General features: G+C 37.3%; 1 protein-coding gene across 1 annotated transcript; it reads left to right on the plus strand.

Moving 5' to 3' along the window:
• The first annotated feature begins 3206 nt into the window (after positions 1-3206).
• Positions 3207-8128, plus strand: LOC141433821 (27 kDa glycoprotein-like). The gene is made up of 6 exons (XM_074095921.1): positions 3207-3344; positions 3534-3637; positions 3916-4028; positions 4831-4994; positions 5737-5843; positions 7671-8128. Exons 1-6 carry the CDS (start codon positions 3293-3295, stop codon positions 7860-7862), a joined length of 732 nt encoding a protein of 243 aa, XP_073952022.1. The 5' UTR covers positions 3207-3292; the 3' UTR covers positions 7863-8128.
• Positions 8129-10726: the final 2598 nt, after the last annotated feature.

Below are 10726 nucleotides of genomic sequence, written 5' to 3' on the forward strand. Positions count from 1 at the left end.
CTAACTTGTTAATCATATTTCGTTATTTTTTTCACTTAATTACCTAATTTACTGTAGAATATGGCACTGCAAAAAGAGAAGAAGGTCAGTACGACAACCGCGATGAACACAAATAGCTCTTTATTGAACACCAGTTAAGATGGAGCACGTTTGTATACTAGCATATATACACTCATTCAGGTGCTCCAAAGTTCATATAAAATTGCAAATTCGATTATTGAAACTTCGTGAATGTATCTCATACAATTTTACATCCTAATACATTTTTATTTTTAACCCTCGACACGCAAAAAGAGGGGTGTTATAAGTTTGACCGCTATGTGTGTCTGTCTGTGGCACTGTAGCTCTTAAACGGGTGGACCGATTTGAATGCTGATCGGTTCAGCCGTTTTTGAGATATTGAACTTTGAAGTGACAATGTCGGGGTATACAACTTTTTGTTGGTTAGGTTAGGTTATTACATTAAATGTTTTTGGTGGGATAGTTTATACCGTTCATAGGTAGAAAATTATGTCACAGGTCTTCAATTTTATGATAGGTATGCAATAGAGCTACGAAACTGCCTGATCACACTTTAAAACCAAGGTGTAGGGTAAGGAAAGCCAGCGTTAAGGAGCTTGTTTTTTTCCTTGGATCTGATATCTTTTTACAGCGAAAGAGTTTTGAGCTTGAGTCTTGGCCGCCATTTCTACATTAAACGTTTTTGGTGGAATCTCATTTATTTTTGTAAGGTGCCCTTGATAGTTCGCGTAGCAAATATTATTGTAGTTTGGGAAGTTTATACTTAACCTATAACATAACTTTACTACTTTGAAAGCAAGCCTGCACCCCCATTAAAAGGGGTTGGAGGGTGAAAATTATAAAATTTCTTAATTTTGCTGTTTTTTTATATATCTTTAGTTCCAAACTACATCTTGTGCTGTGAATTTGGGCTCTCTGGTGTCAACTGGGACGAAGTGATGTGTATTTGAAAATACGACGAAATGGTAGGTACTAGTGCCACGCCTTCTTTTTTTCGTCTTGGCGGGGGCACTACCGTGCCCCCAGATTGGTTTGAAAAATAAAACAAAACATGATGGAAGTTTACCTCGGTATCATATACAATAAAGAAAAACTATTATGGCTAAGTTTGCTTGAAAATTTATTAGTAATTTAGGAATAAATAGCAGCCTAACTCACAAAATATTACTTCAAAAAAATCAGGGCATTTATAAAAATATATATATAAATAAATATATAAATATCACGGGACAATTCACACCAATTGACCTAGTCCCAAAGTAAGCTTAGCAAAGCTTGTGTTATGGGTACTAAGCAACGGATAAATTATAATTATATAGACAGATACATACTTAAATACATATTAAACACCCAAGACCCGAGAACAAACATTCGCATTTTCATACAAATATCTGCCCCGACACGGGAATCGAACCCGGGACCTCAAGCTTCGTAGCCAGGTTATCTAACCACTAGGCCATCTGGTCGTCAATTTATGCAAATACTAGTGAATTTTTAAAGACAACTATTATATATGTAGATTGGCCAAGTTATAAAATAGACACAGATTAGTACTCGTAGTAAAACAACCAAATTAAAATAAGGTACTCTACTTTATACGATGTTGTCTTAAATTACAGGGTTTGTTAATCTGTGTGACGAAACAAAGTTAGTACCTACTTGCATCAATCAGGCACCCAATGCGGTACGGGCCATGTCCTCTTGTTGCAGAACGTTATCGAAACTCGCCGTTCTTCATCCTGTCTGGTCATCAATAAGTTAAAAGTAAGTACCTAAAAAAAAAAGGAAGACATTTATTCACTTCCAAAAAAAGACACTCAAATACAACCGCAACCAGTACCACACTTCAACATATTGATCCAGTAGATTCTAAGCAAATTTGTTGTGACAGACATTTTCAGACAGACTGACACAAAAGTGATCGTATGATATAGGGGTCTGTATAGTGGCGCCGTTTTTTTTATTTAGACGCAAGTTCCCTAAAAACAAGCAGTAAGTAAGAGCCGGTTTCAATTAAATTCAGGAAAACTACAATGATAAATACCTACTGTACAAAAGAATGAAAAAAAAAACTAAATCGTAAATAGGTATACCTATCTTTATAGTATACGCTACCGTCTTACACCAATATTTTAGTCGATTTTTTACTAGCAAATATTCTCCTGTCGACCACACGTACACTTCATCGCTGCAAATCTATGTAAGCAGCTTTGGTAAGCAACCATAGTGATGTGATGACACTCTTAGTCTATCTTCTTCTTCTTCTCTTTTAAAATATGGCTTTTCTGTCCTAATAAATAGGACAATTTCGCCAGTGTCAAAGTTTACTCTCTTTGAGAGGGACGTTGTACGGTGGTTTTAGTTTTTGCCACTTGATAGTAAAATTCCAGAAACCACGTGGACACAACTTGCGCATTAAAAAATGTCAGACACGAGAGAAATATAGATTTTTGTGATCACTGTTCACTATTAAGGTAAATCGCCGCATAAAACACTATCAAAATTATACTTCAACTAGCCAAAGAAACAGAAATAGCAAAATTAGATATTGTCTGCACCCGCCATGTTCGAATGCTACAAATCGAATCTCTTAGTCTATCATTATTTCGATCTATCTGTCATCATTCAGTTGTTTTCATCTTAACTCCAGCCACTAAACCAGTGTTGCCAATTTTTATTGCAATATCCGCTCGAATTGTCGCTCAAATCCCTCTATGCTCTATTAACCGCCAGAGACCACTAAAACTATCAATCACGGATTTTCTCGGGTCAAACCTGTACAGTCACTTTAGCATCCCTACCCACTCCCCTACTGCCTAGCTTTTAATTGGAACAGGTCTGATTCCTATCACTTGTTTATTTTACACCACAAAATTCAAAGGGCTTTGTCGCAACGAAAAATAACGTTTACATGTAACATACGTATGAACTATAACTATGCAGTGGTTTAGACTAGTAGTTGTTTAGACTAGGTTACCTCTAACTGCATTTCTCCCCTGAAAAATGATCACTGTACCAACAGTTAAATTGGCAACACTGCTAGACCGATTTATGAATAAAATATTCTTCCCCTAATAGCAATTTTACCTAATGTCACAGGGGTTATCCCAGCGTTTAGGCTAAACTCAGGCCGACATTTAGCCTGTTCAAGGAATATCCCAAACACACAACTATAATGACATTGGTATATTAAGTGGCCCAGTAACAACAGGACTCAGTTGACGCTCGTCTTCCTGTAGTGAACCACGATTCCCGTCCATTGACAATCAAAATGGTTTGGATATTTGCGTTAGTTGCGACTATCATACCAGCTATGGCTTTGGGTACGTAACTTTGGAATCCTTAAATACTTCCTAAGTAGTTTTTTTATGAAGTTAAGGAAAAATACTTGACAAAGGCCGTCCTAAACAAATCAGTGCTCTGAAAGTCTTGTGAGTCTTGTGACCAACAATTTAGTGATTGTCGTCTGAATTGAAATTGACGTCCCGGTTTATTTGGAAACATAATTCCAGGAGCGTGGGGGACGTATGAGGTGGTGGAAGACGTAAAGGTCACCGAGCTGGTCACGAGAATGTGCACTTTGAATGGTGCTGAAGATAAGGTGCCAAAAGTTTTGGTAAGTGAAGTGACCTTTGATGAGCTAATTAAGGTAATAGAAAAAATTGTAAGGTACATGCAGAAATTTACTATGAGCTGTTCAGCGAAGGAAAAGATGGCTAGTAAACTTCGCACCTGTGTTATGTCCGAAGTTCCAAAACTGCACTGTGTCCACGGAGGAACTATAGCCCCAGCTGCTCCGAAAGGAGGCAACATTAGGGCCGGCATTTATTATGTAGGCTGAAGATGACGTGATCCATTTTGTACCTATTTATTTTCAACGATTTCAATTTATAGGATGCAGTTGAGAACTACGAGAGATGTGTCATAGGCTTGTTCAAAGATGAAACCCTACTGCAAGAAGTCGCTGCAGCCATCCGTAACGGTGACCTCAACGGTGTCTATAAAAAGTTAGTCAGTCTTCAAATATTTTGGCGTTTGTGATTTTCAGTGGCGTGCTGGTTAAATATCGCTGCAAAAGTGTTTGTTGCTTTTTTTGGATTTTTTTCTGCTGAGAGATAATAAACCAGCTGCTATGACAGTTTATGTCGGCCAAACTTGTAGCTTATCACAAGTTAGAAACTTTTCAACATCAACGAAGTTTAAAGTTGTCGAGAGCTGTCGTACAGTCGAGTTCATAAACTTGTGAGCAAAATTTTGATCAAAAATACCTATCTGAACACGACTCTACAACGTAGAAGCGTGTTCAGATATTTTTGATCAAATTTTTGCACACAAGTTTAGGAACTCGACTGCTATGATATCTACCGCCATCGTTATCGAATCGACGCATATTATGAGCAGTGTCCTCTTGCATGTTGGTTTTAGGTAGTGATATACAAATCTGATGGATGTTATGCCATTTTTAGGGTTCCGTAGCCACAATTACAAAATCGGAATCCTTAAAGTTTCGCCATGTCTGTCTGTTCGTCCGTCCGTCCACTTAGCTTAGAGACTAGTGCTGTAAAGCTATAAATTTGCATGGATATATGTAGCAGTTATGCCGACAAAGTAGTAAAATAAAATACAAGCTGTACCGCCTCAATGACTCGTCCAAACGATTTACAGATCTTAGTGAACTACCTAAACGATCGATCGATTTTTCAGATCGCGCAATTGAACTACCTAGTTCCTTTCGGCCAGTGTAGGGAATTCATTCCTGATACTTCTTAGTCTCTAAGCTACTCAAGCCTACCCTCATTGCTTGCGCAGGTATTGTTCCCGGGCGCCGCAGCTGGCTAATTGTTCGTTCACGCTGTTGGACAGCATAGCGTTGTGTGGGGGCAACGCCGCCATCACCAACCTGCCGGCTGCTCGGAACGTGGTTGACCAGCTGCTTGGCTTCATCTGCCACAACGACGGTGAACGCATTGCTTGTAAGCACCAATAAATATTATTTTTTAAAGAATATTGGAGTACATCTTGCCAGTGTGGCTGGTAACGGTTCAAATCGTCCCGCCATCGCCTCCTAGGTCTGCCTCTGCTCCGGTGCCCGTCACAGGGAACCCAAACAGTCAAAACTAATAAATAAAATTCTAAAAAATATAACTGATCAAACAGATACAAAATTTAAGAGTTAAAACTATTGTCAAGAATACGTTAGTATCTAAGGCGTATTATAAAATTAATGATTAGGTATATCATGGACAGGAATATTTAGAAATGAATCCGACCCGCATAGGCGATCACTTACTTCAAATAGCGAATCTACTGTGTTAAAAAATGTAATTCTGCTAAATACTTGTAATCTTTAAACAATATTGTAAATCTGTACAAAAATATGTTATACATATAAACCTCGTTGAGTTTCTTGCCGGATTCTACTAAACAGAGGTTTTTCCGAACCGGTGGTAGATTTTTTTGACATTCATAAGTGCTTGTCATAGCCTAAATTGAATAAAGATGTTTTGACTTTGACTTTGCAAGCAGGGACGAGTGGAAGAAAGAAGGGGAGGCTTTTGCCCAGCAGTGGGACAGCTTGTAAGCTAAGTAAAAAAAAATTGGATACTACATGAGTCGGGGTACTAGTTAGCAGGCTATTATTCTGAATCAGATTTAAAGTTAGTATTATTACTTCTGTATATAAATGTAGTTGTATAAATGTTTTTTTTTTCGCAGTATTTATCCAAGAAGGTGGTCCGCAGTGCTTCCAACAGAATGCCGCTAACCTTGCCAAATGTACAGCCTACGTGGTTGAGGAGATTGAGTCCTCCCAAGCCCCTAATGTAAGACACTTTTTGAACTATGAGCAAAAATTAGTACCTATGTAATAGTACTGCAAGCAGAATATATAGCTACGATTCCACTCCCAAAGATTTGACTAGATCGCGATGTGACAAAGGAAAGGTCTATCACTTCACATACTTACATACATTATCGTGTAAGTACATTATTTCGTATCAGCAACACTCTCAAGGAGGTATAGAATAATTATTTTTTTATTAAAATTAAACAATAGCAAGTGCAAATAAAAATCCAAAAATTATTGTTTGGGTAAAAATACAAAAAAATGATTTGTTTTTAATGGTAATTATCAAACAAACGGGGAACATTCACATCGAGTGAGATTGCCTAGATCGCTTCCGCGTCTCTCAAACGGCGCCGTCATAATTTTATTTTGCACTGGAAACCAGATGGCGCCGCTTGCTATATGGCGCCTAGAGCGAGCGCCCCTGTTGCTCTACCGCCTCTACCCCAGGGTCGATGGTTGATAACCAACTTGACTACCAAGCGCGCTTTATCGCTGAAAAGTTCGTATTTATTTATTTGGGAAACAAACAGCATATATGACACAGTTGAATATAAATTAATTTAGATGATACATAAGCCAAAACAGTTTACACTTATAAAGAAATAACATTTTTTTGTTGCTCGAGCGAACGTACGTTACAAATAATAGGCATGCAAAACAAATTTATCTTTGCTTTCTCAACTAGCTTAACTGAAGTTTACTGAGGCTTATTGTGCCAGCAAGATACTTAACTTATTCTGATCGGTTGTTTGCAGTCTTTTTTTTATTTCAACTCCAAATACGGTCATCCCGTAAAACCATATCGAAAATACAACCTGAGACATGGATGCACAGAAAAGCAGAAAAAGAGACCAGCGCTGGGAATAGAACCCAGTTCCTCAGCATTCCGTGCTGCGTGCCATACTCCTACACCACCACTGGACAGGAGTGCAGACACGATTTTTTCCTATGCACACATATCTCGATCTACTACGCTAACGCTACTTAAGCAGCAGAACTAGCGACATCTAGTTAGTTCCGAAAGGGCGTTACGTCTCTCGACGAGAGCGAAACATAGATGTCGCTAGTGCTGTTGCTTAAGTAGCGTGGTAGAAAAAAGCAACCTGAGATATGTGTGCGTAGGAGAAATTCGTGTCTGTACTCCTGTCCAGTGGCAGTGTATAGGGGTATGGCACGGCACGCGGCACGGAATGATGAGGACCTGGGTTCGATTCCCAGCGCTGGTCTCTTTTCCTGATTTTTCTGTGCATCCATGTCTCAGTTTGTATTTTCGATACGAACTTATTCGACAAAATACGATGAAAAACAATATTATTAAATAACTGATCTGTAGTATTTATAAGTAATAATGCGTAATGCAATGTTCGTTGAAATTGCATCATTACCTATGCTCACGCGCAATCTAAAGTACCTATCCCAAGTCGACACATGACTTATCTCTATGTTCATACTTATGTAAATACTGCAAAACAGTGTGATACAGCCACTATCGTCGCTGCATTGTAAAAGCTCATCACAAAATAAGTTTACTATTGAGCGCAGTTTACGAGTAGGTATTAAATTGAGCTTTTAGCATTTATTATGTGTGAAAAGTTTTAAATTAATCAGGGTTTTTTCTTCATCTGACCAAGACCAAGAAGACCAAGCCAGAACGATTGTCCGTACCTTCGATTCTATAGAAATCTTTAGAGTAGTTTCCGAGGTCCCCGTAACTAATAAATAAATAAATATACAAGAATTTTGCTCGTTTAAAGGTACGTATAAGATAATGTGGTTGATACTAAAGATATCTTTCCCACAGGAGCGTTGCAAGGTGTACGACCACGCGTCCAACTGCATAGTGTCCACCCTGAGCGGCTGCGAGCCCCCCACCCCCGCCAACATGACGCAGGCGCTGTTCGCGAACGTGCGCCAAGCCATGCCCTGCGCCGGCGCCGACGACACCTTCCGAATGTACAAGCGGTGGCTGGAAGGCCGTAGCGACTCTAACTAACTATTTCTAGTTATTAGACCATGACTAGTTCGCATGTACAGTCGAGGGCATAAACAACTATAAAGCCATAGCGTCAAATATATGTATACATCGACCTTATTTTGGTTGGTAGCATAAAGGTGTATAGATGTTTTTGTCGCCTTGGTAACGTATATATCAAAGAGTATAAGTACCTATGTGTATATATATTGTATTTGACTGTAACTATCATTTGGAAGAACATGAAACTACCGTGAGACCCACTCATATAATTGGGTCAATCAACATTTTAGTGTTGTTATTCTGTACCCTAACTCAGTAGACATCAGTAAAGTTGATCACTTTGGTAAAAAAAATATTGCAATTTATACTTTTAGTACCTATTTAGGTACGCGCTTAGGAAATGCATGAGCCATGAAGGTATTGCCTTAGAACTGTCACAACTCCTAACTTTTAGTGGATTTCTACCCCATAAAATCATACTTTTCACTTTTCATACTCGTAAAGTTCGTATTTATGCTGGATCTAGGTGACATAAAATGACTTTTTATGCTCTTTATAAAATAAAATTTTCGTTTAAGACCAAGGCAATCAGGTGTAAACAGCCACAAACAAAGATGTTTCGGCACATAATTTTTTATAATTTTTAATTTATATAAAACTAAAAATCAATCAAAATAGATCAATAAAATTAAAAATTTATAATGAATTATATAAGGTAAGGCCGCGAATTTTGACCAATGTGACATAGAAATAACAAAAAAATACGTGACGTTACCATAAAACGTAACGCAAATTTTATAAAGCCTAGATCAAACTGGTAAAAATTCCCATTAGATAACGTATGTATGAAAAAAAATGCATCTCATATAATAAAGTGAAGTTTTTTATTTTACTAGAAACTTTCTGACGATACTGATCTTAAATCTGTCCTATATGAGATCTATAGAGCTAAACATGAGAATGTGGAAGTAGAAGTACCCTCTAGTTGACGAACATCTTTCCAAAAGTGTATCTTTACATGCCTCTCTAACACTGACAATAAGGTGCACATTTATAAGCATAACGAATTTGGATGTGGTTTTTTTTTTATTCGACTGGATGGCAAACGATCAAATGAGTAAGAGATCACCACCGCCCATAAAAATCTGCAACACCAGGGGTATTGCAGACGCGTTGCCAACCTAGAGGCCTATGATGGGATACCTCGTGCCAGTAATTTCACCGGCTGTCTTACTCACCACGCCGAAACACAACAGTGCAAGCACTGCTGCTTCACGGCAGGATTAGCGAGGAAGATGGTGGTAGCAATCCGGGCGGACCTTGCACAAGGTCCTACCACCTAGTTGTGAGCATGCTTGTGACTTCGACTGTACTAGCTATTAAATACCTCAAAGAAATGGCCAAAACCCTAAATCACAGGTTTTACCAATTTAGGAAGTAGTATCTTAGTTAAGTGGATAATGTAAAAAGATGTTTTTGGAAATAAATTATTATGATTATTAAGTTTAGGTAACAAATGAACTAAGTAGGTAAGTGAATCTCTCCGTTTGTCTCTCACTTTAAATACGCTATGCATGTAGCAGGACGTGAACACAGAACTCGCCACAATTCTCTTGTGCCGATCCCTGCACCTACAGATTAAAATTTATTTAACTTCAAAATATCCATCTAACTAACTTACTGTGCGTGCAGTCATTGGAAACCTAATAATAAACTGGTGTAAGTTAGAATTTTTCTGTGTGAACTTCCCTTTACCACATTTTTTCGTTACGTTATGTACAAAATACGTAGCATTTTGTAAAAATGTAACGTAATCGTAACGAAAGTGTAACGTATTTTATACAAAAAATCGTTTATCATGGTGAATAACGACATTTTGAACATAATAACACATGCCACTTACATGGAAAAGATTACCCTATCGTATGAAAAAACAACCAGTTAAAAATAATCACTACTTACCCTTAAAATCGAACAAGCACTTTCGACGTTTTTTCGAAAAAAAACCTCCGCGTCACTTTTGATGGCTGTTTGTCAACAAACTGATGAGATTTATTTATCTCATCGATGTTGCCCTATTAGAGTATTAGTTGCCAGTGTACAAAAACAAATTTCTACCGAAATTGGCGTTAAAGGTAGCTTAAAAAAGCGTCACCTAAGTATTCGTAACGAAAACGTGGTTTTTTGGCACGTGAAAAGAAATAAATATAAAACATGAAAATTATTTGATTATCATGATTCCGCAATCGGTAGGACTATCGTTATATCATAAAATTTCGTTTAAACAAAATCATGATCATGAGAAGTTAAATAGCATGAAAATAATAAGGTATTAAGTACTCGTGGTCAAAAAAATAGTCAATTTTCGTTACGTTTTGGACGGTAATATATTTTTATTATTTTTTTAAAAAGGTTTAAATCAATTATCTCATTTGCGACCTTGAGAATTTATATCGTGTCATATAATAAAAAAAAATTAAACCTCTAGGTGTTATCAGTTTTTTTTTATCAGCCTTCCAAATTTGAAAAGTCCAAATTGGTCAAAATTCGCGGCCTTACCCTAATGATGCACGAAACAATAAAAGGTACATGGGTAAGGCCGCGAATTTTGACCAATTTGGACGTTTCAAATTTGGAACGCTGATAAAAAAAAACTGATAACACCTAGAGGTTTAATTTTTTTTTTATTATATGACACGATATAAACTCTCAAGGTCGCAAATGAGATAATAATGATTTAAACCCTTTTAAAAAAATAATAAAAATATATTACCGTCCAAAACGTAACGAAAATTGACTATTTTTTTTGACCACGAGTACTTAATACCTTATTATTTTCATGCTATATAACTTCTCATGATCATGATTTTGTTTAAACAAAA

This window comes from Choristoneura fumiferana, chromosome 12 (assembly GCF_025370935.1).
Source record: "Choristoneura fumiferana chromosome 12, NRCan_CFum_1, whole genome shotgun sequence".
In the NCBI taxonomy this organism is placed as follows: domain Eukaryota; kingdom Metazoa; phylum Arthropoda; class Insecta; order Lepidoptera; family Tortricidae; genus Choristoneura; species Choristoneura fumiferana.